This window comes from Balaenoptera musculus, chromosome 2, assembly GCF_009873245.2.
Source record: "Balaenoptera musculus isolate JJ_BM4_2016_0621 chromosome 2, mBalMus1.pri.v3, whole genome shotgun sequence".
In the NCBI taxonomy this organism is placed as follows: domain Eukaryota; kingdom Metazoa; phylum Chordata; class Mammalia; order Artiodactyla; family Balaenopteridae; genus Balaenoptera; species Balaenoptera musculus.
The window spans coordinates 62,618,927-62,632,147 of NC_045786.1; the positions used below are offsets into that span (position 1 = coordinate 62,618,927).

The 13,221-nt window shown below is 34.5% G+C and overlaps 1 protein-coding gene across 11 annotated transcripts in view; it reads left to right on the plus strand.

Annotated features, from left to right (window-relative positions):
- MYO9A (myosin IXA) overlaps positions 1 to 13,221 on the plus strand; it is a 281,728-nt gene that overhangs the window by 92,480 nt on the left and 176,027 nt on the right. For all 11 annotated transcript variants that reach the window (XM_036842812.1, XM_036842813.1, XM_036842811.1 and 8 more), the window contains 3 exons: positions 414 to 530; positions 2,319 to 2,453; positions 11,854 to 11,975. In XM_036842812.1, the coding sequence (XP_036698707.1) occupies positions 414 to 530; positions 2,319 to 2,453; positions 11,854 to 11,975 (374 nt within the window). The remainder of the gene's footprint in view (positions 1 to 413; positions 531 to 2,318; positions 2,454 to 11,853; positions 11,976 to 13,221) is intronic.

A 13,221-nucleotide genomic window follows, 5' to 3' on the forward strand; every position in this document is an offset into this window, starting at 1 on the left:
GACTAGGATTCCGCAGATAACTGATGCCTTTTTGATAATTGATTCCTATGCCTGGAATACTCTTCCCCACTTTAGCTGGCAAAGTTCATTTGTTTATAAAGTTCCTATTCTACCTTCTTTACTAGGTGAAATATATACCCCAGTTTTCAGTAAAAGTGTTTTGAAATGTGTGGACTCACGTTTTGTTTCCTTTATCTTTCATGGCAGTTTTAGCCTGGATTCCCTGAGTTGGATTAAATTAATGAGTATATATAAAAAACTTCAATTGTAGGTTATTTATATTGAGAGAAAAATTAATTTCTAATTCAGGATAATAAGCTTTCTTTCTTGAATGAGAGCAAAACACTTTGTTATAGTATCTTAGTCAGATTGTTGCCAATTTCACTTAGACGCCTAACTTTTTTTTTTTCCAGGCTGTGACAGTGAGGAACTCCATGGCTAAGTCTTTATATAGTGCCCTGTTTGACTGGATAGTTTTTCGGATTAATCATGCACTTATGAATAGTAAAGATTTGGAGCAAAATATCAAGGTAGACATATATTGGATTATAATGTATTTTTCCTGAAAAACTGTTTTAATAAAATGGGTAATGCATAAAATTTAAAAACATAGAATTATATAGAGTAATAAGTATCACCTTTTATCTGTATTCCCTGCTATGTCTCTCCTTATTTCTGCTTCTATGACCCTATTCAGCGAAACTGTTCTGTGTGTCTTTCCAGAGCTTTTTTCCTATGTACTTACATTCCTATAGATGTACATGTACAGAGTTGCTTTTAAACATAAAAATAGGATCATGCTATCTGTATTGTTTCTAATTTGTATTTTTTTTTAACCTGGTTATGTCTTGAAATATATCTAGACCTCATTATTTTTAATATTTAAATGTAAAATTGCTCTTACATGACCTTTTCACACTTTGAGTAAGCCCACAGGTAGAAAGTTGATTTTAATTCTAATCTAATATACCAAGTTGACTTATTTTTTAAAATTAATTAATTAATTTTATTTTTGGCTGTGTTGGGTCTTTGCTGCAGTGCACGGGCTTCTCATTGCAGTGGCTTCTCTTGTTGTGGAGCACGAGCTCTAGGTGCGTGGGCTTCAGTAGTTGTGGCACATGGGCTCAGTAGTTGTGGCGCACGGGCTTAGTTGCTCCGTGGCATGTGGGATCTTCCCGGACCAGGGCTCGAACCCATGTCCCCTGCATTGGCAGGCAGATTCTTAACCACTGTGCCACCAGGGAAGTCCCAAGTTGACTTATTTTTGAAGATCATTATTTTCACTGTTTTTTGTAAGGGCTTAGAATTAGTCAGCAGTATTAATCACACAAAATACTCTTAATGGAGACTTTTAAAAGTCTCTTACTGTTTATCACTCATTACATCAGTTTGCCCAGTATCTCTCTTAGCACCAGCAGAGAAAAATTGTTTTCATTTAATCAAAATTGTCATACAGCTGTATTTTAAGAATAAGGTGGGGTGGTGAGAAGAATGGTGGTTTGGGATATTAGAACTGAATATTTATCAGCCATACTAAGAAGTTAGAAGGTAATTTCAGGAGGTAAAATATCAAGAAATAGAAGAATAAACATTTTTTACTATATTATACTATTCTTTGCCAAACAACTAAAAAGATTTGAGTGTTGTTGACTTTACGGAGCAGAAATTGAGGGTGGAGAAGGGATTGTTGTTTTTTGTTATAATCCTTTTAGAACTGTTTAATGTCATAAATCTTGTGTATTTCTTTTTTTTTGATAAAAATTTTTGAAGTTTTAACTTCAAGAAACCACATATTCTGATAATCCAGTTTCATTTCTAGCCTGTGTAAGACTAATTAAACATACCTGTTAGCTTGATTCTTAATGCAGAATTTTATTGGGATAGAGAAGTCAAACTAGGAAAAATTGCATGATCCTTTTGGCATAACCAGGCATAGCTAGGAGTAACCTAGCTTTACTTTAGTAACCTTCTGACTTTCCAATAGCCTGTTTTTCCCTTCCCTGTCTCTTGGGTTTTAGAGATTTGTGATATTGAGGTAACAGGTCATTAACTCTGCTTTGTACATTTCTGTAAAGTAATCAATGAATTACATGTGTTAAAACTTTGGATCTATTTTTATAATTAAGATAAAAAGAAAAAGATGAAGAAAAAGAGAACTAACATGCTTTTCATTTGTAGTATATTTTGACTGAACACTGGTCCCCCAAGTTTTCCTCTCTACTGCTGTTGAAGAACATTTTGTTACTTATATTGTGAATATTATTCATGAAATAAATTTGAGCATCCTTTTTTAACCATAATTTTTTCCTGTTTCACAGACTTTGTCCATTGGTGTTCTTGATATTTTTGGGTTTGAAGATTATGAAAATAACAGCTTTGAACAGTTCTGTATTAATTTTGCTAATGAACGCTTACAACACTACTTTAATCAGCATATCTTTAAATTGGAGCAGGTGAGTACCTGAATGTGTGTACACTTGCCCCCTTCCCGCTCCCTAAACCCTAACCCCCACCTTCACATACACACACATAAATTTTTGAGTCATAGTCGTGATCAGTATTTTAAGTGTATTTCAATACAGATATTATTGACTTCATATTAGTGTAAGCAAATGACAGATCAGAGCATAGTTTTGGGGCCTTATCACACAGGGTTTTCTTTTTTGTTTAATAGGCCTCAAGTATTAGAATCAATAATATGTGCTTGTTTGACTGCACCTTTGAATGAAAAAATACGTGGGTTTGTTTTGAATTTTTGTTGATGTTTTTGATTTTTAATTGCCGCCATGGGCTTGGTCACTGTGTGTAATGTTAAGTATGCTTGTTGGATTCCTTTGATCTCTTAGTTCGAGGATGGGATAAAGGAGCTTATTAACAGAATCTCAAACCAGCTCAGAATGTGGATACAAAGAAATAGGGCAGTGTAGAGAGACCAAAATGTGTAACTAGATATTTCTTGTGAGAAGTTCAAATTGACTGAATTAGTGTAGAAAGAGCAAGCCATCAGTTTCCATGAGAATTCTTAAGGTAAATGCAGGGTTGAAGGAAATGTGGGCTCTTTCTCCAAGTCAAGTTTGAATTCAGTAATACGTTGAGATTATAGCCCAGAATTTCAGTTTGTATAAAAAGAAACAGGGTTCACATTCACCTCAAAGGAAATGGTGAAGAAAATAAATGAACAGAAAACCACAACAGGTCTTTCCTGTCATTGGGGCTTGCCGTCCTCTGTCCTGGCTTTAAGCACCGCTATTTTACTTAAAGAGTTATAAGGACTGATTAATATTAGCACAAGCAGCATTAGTCTTGGCCATTTTGATGATTCCTTAAAGTTTTTAACGCATGACCTTTTATAGAGCTGTTAAAAGGTAGTATTATTTGTTATAATATCACCTAACATATATGTAGTGCTTACTCTTAACTGGGTACTCTTTTTATTCTGGTGTTGCAGATGATGCCTAAAGCCTGTATTCAAAACACTCTGGCTTCATAATTCTTGCTTTTAATCAAAAGTTGAGCTGGGATTGGTTTCTTTACTCAATCCAGTGTTCTTTTAAATAGATTATGCTAAATCAGTATTTTTATCTCCTAAAATGGCTGTGTGTGTTGGAGGGGTAGAGGAATGCATTTTGTTGACAGCGTTTTGTATTTTTCAAAGAAAAGCATTAATTGCTCTGTGGATCGTTAAACAGAAGACTGGTTAAATTGCTTTTGAAGAAGAAAGGTGTTCTCTTATTGTGAACTGAAATTATTCTTACCTTATTTAGAAGTCTAGATTAGCCATGGAGGAGCCACGAGAAATGCCTTACCTAAAAACATGTATAAAAATAAAACCTCACAGTTGATGGAAAATGTGTTCAAAACTACTTGGTTGGTGGGTGATCCTCATTTATTTGCTACCCTGCATATCATAGTTGTGGGCAATGTGGTGGAATTATGGATCAAAAGACATAGATACTAAGGTATAGCTTTTTTTTTTTCTTTTAAGTCTCAGTATTTTCTTCTGTTATTTGTGATGTAATGGGTAAGCTTTTGATGTAATTTATGGAAAGCTTAGAGAAAATTTATACTTTTTGCCACCCCATCTATTTTATTCTTCCTTTCTCTCCCTCCTCATGTTTTTCTACTTAAAATGGATTTGCTGGAAATAAGAGATTTAAGTCAGTTTAAATATTGAGTGTTTTATTTATTTGTGTATTACTGTCTGGTACCTGTTATGAGATGGGTACTCAGGGAGTATTTGTTAAATTCAGTTGAATATAGAATCAGTTAAGTAGATTAAATTTTTTGAAAAAAATAAAACACAGAAATAAAAAAGTACCAAAGATGCTTTGGGAGGAAACATCTTGCAAATCTTGATTACTGAAGTTCACTTCTAAATTTTGCCCAAAATTAGTACATATGCACATAGGATGGGAGAGATGTAATAGGTGCCATGCAGGATGATAGGTACTATAATCAGATATAAGGTAAAGTAGTGATATAAAGGATGAAATTGATTAGAACTTACTGAAAGTCTGCAAAGATTTCCCAGGGGTGATTCTGGAATAGAGTTTTGAATAGAAAGTTGAGCTCATCAGACTGTCAGTGGGGAAAAGATATTTTAAACAAAGGTAACAATATCTTTAAAACTGTGAGGCATAGAATAGCACAGCAGTTTTGATGAATTGGAAATGATTCAATATAGCTAAAATATAGGATATAAGGATGGAGGCAGGAAGGGAGATAAGTTTGATGAAATAGCCTGGGGTCAGAGAGTTGTGCAGAGAAGATTAGAATTTTTCTTTTAGAGAATGAGGAGCTATTTGAAGTATATTTAGCAGAGGATTTGAATTGGAACTGTGGAAGATGGGTTGAAGAGAGGTGAACTGGAGAGAAGGACATAATCTATAAGCCAGTTGAAGTAGTATGGGAGAGTGATTCTGAGTCCTGAATCAAGGTATTTATAGAGATAATGTGGAATAAGAGACAGATGAAAAGAGGTTTCTGTGATTTGAAAATCTGTTTCCTGTTATCATTCGTAATACTGCTCTTTTCTTATTTCCTTTACTTGCTCAGAATTATTCCTTAGGTCATTGATTCATCAGTAAATCGAATAACAATTATGTATCAGGCACTGTTAGGCATTGAAGATAGACATTTTAGAGTTCAGGGATCTTACTGTGGAGTTCATAATCTAGTGAGTTGTTCTTTTGTCTGTCCCACTTCTGGGGATGTCAGACTAGGAAATTTTGATGAAACTTGCTTGCAGAACACCTAAAAAAAAAACTGAACAAAATATATTTGAAAGCATTGGAGTACCTTCAAATAAGTGAAGTTTTACAGGGCTTAAATATGTAAGCATGAAACCCAGGGAATTGAGCCCAGCATTCGGGGACTGCTTTGTTCCTAGAGACGTTTCTGTTCTGGTAGAGGGCCGCCAGATTCTGAAAGAGTCAGGCTTGAGAATCTGAGAAGCCGAAAAGGGTTTTCTCCAGATTAAAGAACAAGGAGGAGCCCCCTGGCAACTCCCACAGGCTTTAGGTTGAAGACTTCAAAGGGTTATATCTTAGAGTAAAGGTAAAGCAGAAATAGAGAAGGCATCATAGGGGCTGAAGCCCAGTTTAAAATAATCTCAGTTCTTGATTGGGTTAAAATAGTGTAGAATTTCCAGCGTTCTTAGCCACCTGCCAATAGCAAATTCAGTCTCCAGTGGAGGAAGAAATCATTCTAGTGCTAAAGTTATCTCTATACTTTTTCATATACAAGCATTCAGTTTTTAACTGAGAAGTTTGTTTGTTTTTTAAGACATACAAGGAAGGAAACCAACATGAATAAGAACCAAGTGAGACAATAGACTATACCAAAGGGGATCCAGATAATGATTTTTCAGACATGAACTTTAAAGTAACAGTGGTTTCAAGAAATTTTTTTAAGTGATAATTTTATTAAAGAACTACAAACTGTTTTAAAAAATCCTAAATTTAGGAAAATTTAAAACTAATTTAGAACTAAAGGAAAATTTTAAAAATTTAGAACTAAAAAGTAGAGTGAAATTAAAAACATTAGTTTTTCACAGTTAGTTAGATATAGCTTAGGAGAAAATTAGTGATGTGGAAGATAAACCAGAAGAAATAACAGCCTGATGAATAAAGCTAAAAGAGGAAAATACAAATAGTGTAAGAGACATGGGGCATAGTAAAAACGTCTAACATATGTGTAACAGGAATTCTGGAAAGATGTATGTGAAAGAGAGAGAATAGGATAGAAGCTGTATTTGAAAAAAGTGATGGCTGAGAATTTTCCAAAACTTAAAACACGAAACAAAAAAATTTCAACAAGCACACATTTGAGAAGCCCTAAGAATACAAAACATGATAAGAACAAAGACAGCCATATAGTAAGACAAAGGCAGGGACTTCCCTGGTGGCACAGTGGTTAAGAATCTGCCTGCCAGTGCAGGGAACACAGGTTTGAGCCCTGGTCCGGGAAGATCCCACATGCCATGGAGCAACCTAGCCTGTGCGCCACAACTACTGAGCCTGTGCTCTAGAGCCCACGAACCACAACTACTGAGCCCTTGTGCCACAACTATTGAAGCCCACGCGCCTAGAGCCCGTGCTCCGCAACAAGAGAAGCCACTGCAATGAGAAGCCCGCGCACGGCAACGAAGACCCAATGCAGCCAAAAAAATAAAGAAAAAAACCCCAATGAAAACGATATCTGAGAAGCAGCCAGAGATGGGGGAAACAGTACCTTTAAAGAAGCAACAATAAGATTGAAAGTCAGTCTTTCCGGGGAGACAGTGGATGCCAGAAGATGGTGGGGTATTTTCCTTAAAACTGAAGTATGTTATTTGGGCAGTAACTAAATTATTCCCATTGTTACTGAGAGTTGCAGGAATGAATGAAAAGCAATGAACAATGTAAAAAAGTGGGTAAATCTAAATGAATTTTAACAAAATTAGACAAAGATAAAAATGTCTTTTGTGGTTTAATGTATGTGTAGAACTAAAACATGTGAGTACAATAGCATTTAATTCAGGAAAGGATACAGAATTTAAGGTATTGTAATATCTTTGTATTAAATGCCAAGTGATAGAAGGTTTTTTTCTCTGTTAGACATTAGTAAGTTAAGAATGTGTCTTATGATTTTAGGATAACCACCAAGTAATAAAAGAATATAAAACTCTCAAGTTAATATAGGAAACAAGTGAAGTAAAAACAACTCTAGTAATACAAAAGAAAGCAAGAAAGAGGAATAAAAGCAATAACAAGAAAGCAGGACAGGGCTTCCCTGGTGGCGCAGTGGTTAGGAATCCGCCTGCCAATGCAGGGGACACGGGTTCGTGCCCCGGTCTGGGAAGATCCCACATGCCACGGAGCAGCTACGCCCATGAGCCACAACTACTGAGCCTGCGCGTCTGGAGCCTGTGCTCCGCAACAAGAGAGGCCGCGACAGTGAGAGGCCCGCGCACCGCGATGAAGAGTGGCCCCCGCTCGCCGCAACTGGAGAAAGCCCTTGCACAGAAACGAAGACCCAACACAGCCAAAAATAAATAAATAAATAAATAAATAAAAAGAAACTAAGATCCAATTTGCTTGTTAAAAAAAAAAAAAAAGAAAGCAGGACAAATAACAAATGGTAAGATGGTTGATTTAATCCCACAAATACCAGTAATTGCATTAAATATAAATAGACTAATTACTCCAACTAGAAGCCAAAGATTCTCAGGCTGAATATAAAATAAGACTAAATCGCTCCTTCTAAGAGAGACTCTTTAAATATAAGCATACAGAAAGGTTAAAAGTAAAAGGATGGAAAAAGATTTAGCAAGCCTTAACAAAAACAAAAGAACTGATATAACTGTATTAGTATCACACTTTAAGCATTGCTAGAGATAAAAAAAGGAGTATTTGATAATACTAAAAGGATCAGTTCATCAGAAAGTATACAATTCCAAATTTATAGGTACCTCATAATACAGCCTCAAAGTATATAAAACAAGAAATTGATAAAACTAAAGACAAACATATATTTGCAATTTTAGTGGAATATTTTTAACATACCTTGCTGAATAGCTGATAGAACAAGCAGACAAAAAATTGGTAAGGATACAGAAGATGTAAAGCACCCAGAGAATTGGGTGGGTGCTTTTGAGGGTACCTAGTCCTGCCTGCCCTTTATGTCAGAATGCCAATTTCCCTGGGTCTGAGGCCTATATCAAATAAAGATATAGAAGATTTTTAAGGCAAATACTTATCTGATATATATAGATAACTGCAAATTTACAAAATTTGCTTATATACTGGACCATAAAACAAGGGTCAAATTTCACAGTTTTGAAATCACACAGATCTCACTACCATAATGAATTTATATCAGAAACCAACAACAAGAAGATAACTGGAAAATACTTTATGATTAAAAATTAAGTAATGAATTTCTAGATAGCCTAGAAGTTGAAAAAAATTAGAAAATATATTGAACTTAATATATTACATATTAAAACTTGTGACTAAAGGTGCACTTGAGTCACTAAAGAAGTGTGACTAATGATTTACTTAGAGGAAAATTTTATAGCTGTTAGAAGATTTTAAGGTTGAAGAGCAACGATTAACAAATTGGAAAAAGATCAGCAAACTAAACCAAAGGAAAGTGGAAAGAGGGAAATAATAAAGAAAAAAAAAGATGATTAAATAAAAGTGAAAACATATATTATGGGAGAGGATCAACAGAGTGAAAAGTAATACTTTGAAATGACTAATAACATTGATATAACCCTTAAGAAATTGGTGTGAGAGAGAGACAAGAGAGGGATATAAATAGCCAGAATTCCAATGATAAAGACCACATCATTGTGTATCCTACACATGTTAAAAAGATAGTAGGATACACTAAACAACTTCATGTCTGTAAGCCTTGTTAAATGATACGAGAAAATACTTTTTAAAACTGACACAGATGAAATACAAAGTTTAACTCTATAACTATTAAAGAAATTGAATATGTAATTAAAAACCTTTCCATAAAGAATATTGTAAGCCAAAATGGCACCACTGATGAATTCCGCTGACTTTGAAAGAATTATTTTCAGTTTGACATAAATTCTTATGTGGAATAGAAAAAAAGGGGACAATTCTCAACACATTTTTGGGGGCCAGGATAACATTGATTTCTAAATCTGTGAAGGATATTATTAGAAGTGGAAATTGTCAATTTCACTCATAAATGTAGATGTAAAAATTCTAAACAAATATATATCCAGCAAGATATATAAAAGGATAATACATCAGAACCAAATGGTGTTTTTCCTGTTGCTTGTTACATCTAACCACCTATCAATTTAATTCATCTATTAACAAAAGAAAAAATTCATGGTGCTCTCAATAGAAATGTAAAAAGCATTTGATAAATTTACATATTCATTCTTGTTAAAAACAAAACAAAACCCTTAGCAAACTACCATATAGAAGGGAACTTCCTGATAAAGGGCATTTACAAAAAAACCAACAGTTAATGTCAAACTTAATGGAAATAGACTGAATGATTTCCCCCTAAGACTGAGAACAAGGCAAGGATGTTTTCTAAGAATTTTTATCAGGAACACAGGCATGTGAGGACATCCAAATGGGAAGTAAACATAGGAGAAGATTTTTCACTTATTAGGGACAATAAAATTAAAAACATAATTAAATATTCCTAAGCATTCACCAGAATGACTAAAATGGAAAAGACTGACAATACAAGTATTAGAGAAATACTGTGCACTGGAAAGTCCCATACACTGGTGGTAGGTGCATAAATTGGTACAACCACTTTAGAAAGCTGTTTGGCAGTATCTTCTGAGGTTATACATGTGTAGTTTATAAGCCTGTGGTTTCACTCTCAAAATGTATATAAATGTTCAACAAGAGTTTTATACAGAAATGTTCATGATGTCATTATTTTTAATGGCCAGAAATTGGAAATAAGTGTAATGTCTATCAATAGTATATAAATAGGTGAATACATTGTATATAAATACTCTGCAGCATTGGTTCTCAAAGAGTTGTTCTTCTCCTACCCCTACTGGTACCATCGACATCACCTGGGCACTCCTTAGAAATGCAAATATAGGATCCCACCCTATACCTACTTATTCACAAATTCTGGGTTTGTGGCTTCTGTTTTTAACAAGCTCTCCACATGATTCTGTTGTATATTAAAGTTTGAGACTTAATCTCCGTAGCCGATTTTGGCATACTTTTTCTGTAAAGGGACCAGACAAATCAGTCTTCTAGGTTTGGGGGGCCGTATGGTCTCAGCTCTGCTGTTACATTGAGAAAGCAGCCTAGACAATGCATAAATGAGCAAATGTTGTACTCCACAACCCCAGCCCTACAGCAATTAAAATGAATGAACTTTAGATGCATCCTACAACATAATGTTGAGTAAAAGAAAAAAAGCCAGATGAAAAGAATATGTATTATATGATTCTATTTATATAATATTTATAAACAGGTGAATCTTATCAGTGGTATTGGAAATTAGGATAATAGTTAACTTTGGGCAAGAGGGTCTGAATCATCATTGGGAAAAGGGGATGAGAAGGGATTTTGGACTGCTAGTAATGTCTATAAAAATCCATATGCTTGTACAATTTAGTATGCTTTTTATCCATGCTATGAAAAAGAATAGGGAAAAAACTTTCTTACCACTGCTTGGGGGTGACCTTTGTATAGCATTACTTACTTGTGAAATTGTTAATTACGAGGAAAGAATTAAGCATTTACCTTTCCCAATTAGAATGACTGTAGTTTATAGTAGGGTCCACTTTTTCTTTACAGGATAATGATAATACGGAAAGAATGATAAAATTACAAAATCACTATTTCACAAAACCAGCATATTTGTAGAGAAGTATGCAAGTGTAATCAGTGAATACTAAAACCATCAGATGAACAGGATATTTATTTGGTGCCTAAATATCAGTGCAATGTAGAAACGTAACTTCTTTGTTCTCAGGGGCATCTTTCTGACAGTTTAAAAGTAAAAGCATCACAGAGATGAATAAAAGAAGATTTCCTAGTGTAGAGATTGAGGAAGGACCAATGGGGGCTTCATAAGAGAGTTCTGAATAGTTGCTAGTATGTGAGCTTTGAGTTATTTAGTCTTGAAATTTGGGAAACTACCCTGCCCCCACCTTTTGAAAGGTGTTGTAAGAGTTTTATTTTGCCGAAGTTCAGTGTGTATGAATTCCATATGATTTATATCAGTGATCACTGGAGGTGATAGTTTTCCACTTTTCCCAGACATTGTTTCATTAAATTCATTGTTGACGATCCAGCAGTTCTTTTTGATGGCTTAGAGTCGTGTGGGAGAAATTAGGCTTTTTCATTTTGTATTTTTCCTTAGTGCAGTCATCAGATAGTGTGGCTAAAACAAATCCAGCCCTAAATTCTCATCTGAGTGGAATCACAAATAGGATTCTAACCAGAAAATTTGGTTGCATGTACTTTTTTGTGTGTGTGTGTGTGTTAGTTTCTGCTTTATAACAAAGTGAATCAGCTACAGATATACACACGTTCCCATATCTCCTCCCTCCTGCATCTCCCTCCCTCCCACCCTCCCCATCCCACCCCCCCAGGCGGTCACAAAGCACCGTGCTGATCTCCCTGTGCTAGGTTGCATGTACTTTTAAAAGAAAACAGACATAGCCTATATCGAGATTTTATACAAGTGAAATTTATACATTCTTCCATTGTGTGGATTAGTGATTTAAAAGAGAAAAGTTTAAACTATTCTTTTAATCCTGGTAAAAGCTTTTTAGTCCTTATTCTCACATTCATGTTATTTTCTGCAAGATGAATATATTGTTAATATGTTATTTCCTAGGAGGAATATAGAGCTGAAGGTATCAGCTGGCACAATATAGATTATATTGATAATACCTGTTGCATAAATCTTATTAGCAAGAAACCAACAGGCCTGCTCCATCTTTTGGATGAAGAAAGCAAGTGAGTATGATTCTTTTCAGTTTTGTTATTGGCCATTTGGGCTTTTCATGTCTTCTTAAGCCCTACATTTTCTTCTTAACGTTATTAAGTAAAGAGCCAAAGTTTCCCATGTATGCCCTTTTTGTGTGTGTTTGTGTGTTTCTAAGAAAATTGGATGGACTTCGCTATAGAACTCATTTCTTCCTTGTGTTTTTCCAGATTTCTTCTACAGAGTCACTTTGATGTTAGATTTGTTGGTTTATATTTATTTTTTGTTTTTGTTTTGTGTTCCTCTCTTCTTGAATTAAGTTTGTGTATGTGTGTTTTAAGAATGGGTTTATTTTTAATTTTTATTGGCGTCTAGTTGCCAACTAGATGCCAATAAAAATTAACTTAAAAAAAGTATTTTTTTCCAGTTAAAGAAGGTCCTTTTTATTTTTGCAGTGTCATTCCATACAAAAGCAATAGATAACAGTCTTAACAAGAAGTTTACAATTGAATATTTGAACAGAAAAATCTGTACACATTATCATTTACAGCAATTTTACGTGGTAAATTAACTGATTGTAAAAGAAAAAGGTCTTTCTAAATCCTTCTGCTGTCTTAACTCTTGGAGTATTATAGGTAGAAGGCCTGCTTAGTGCTATTTACAAGTACCAAATTAAGACTGTATAACTTACATAAAGCCCATTAACTTACCAGCTCAATTTAATATCTTTGACTATTCAGTGCTCTTAAAAAAAAAAGTTTTATATATGAGATGTGTTTGCAGTTTTCCTGTTTTGCAGAAGAGAAGATAATAATAGATTCGTGATATCTGCCATGGCTGTACAGGTTTTAAGTGGCAACATATGCTAGATATTTGCCATCCCTTGATAACACTGTTCAATATACTAAACTTATACGTATGCTTCAGAAATGAAGCTTCCGATAGCATCCTCCAGAGTGTTCCCAGTGCTCTATAAAGTATTATTTATAGTTTATTTGTCCTAAGAGATGGCAAATCTAGAATTGGAGAAACCAAAGTGGTGAAGTGTGTGTTGGTTTTCTGTTGCTCTTTAGTAAAATATTTAGAAATTGAATTAGTTCACCTGATTCCTAGCTTAATATTATACTCATTAAACTACAATATAAAATTAAGCATTTACTATCATAGGATGACTATATACCAGGTTTGTGTGGGACAATCTAAAGTTTATGCCTGTTGTTCACTTTAGTTATTAAAGGTGCCTACTTTTACTCTCAGAATATCCTGGTATGTATGGTA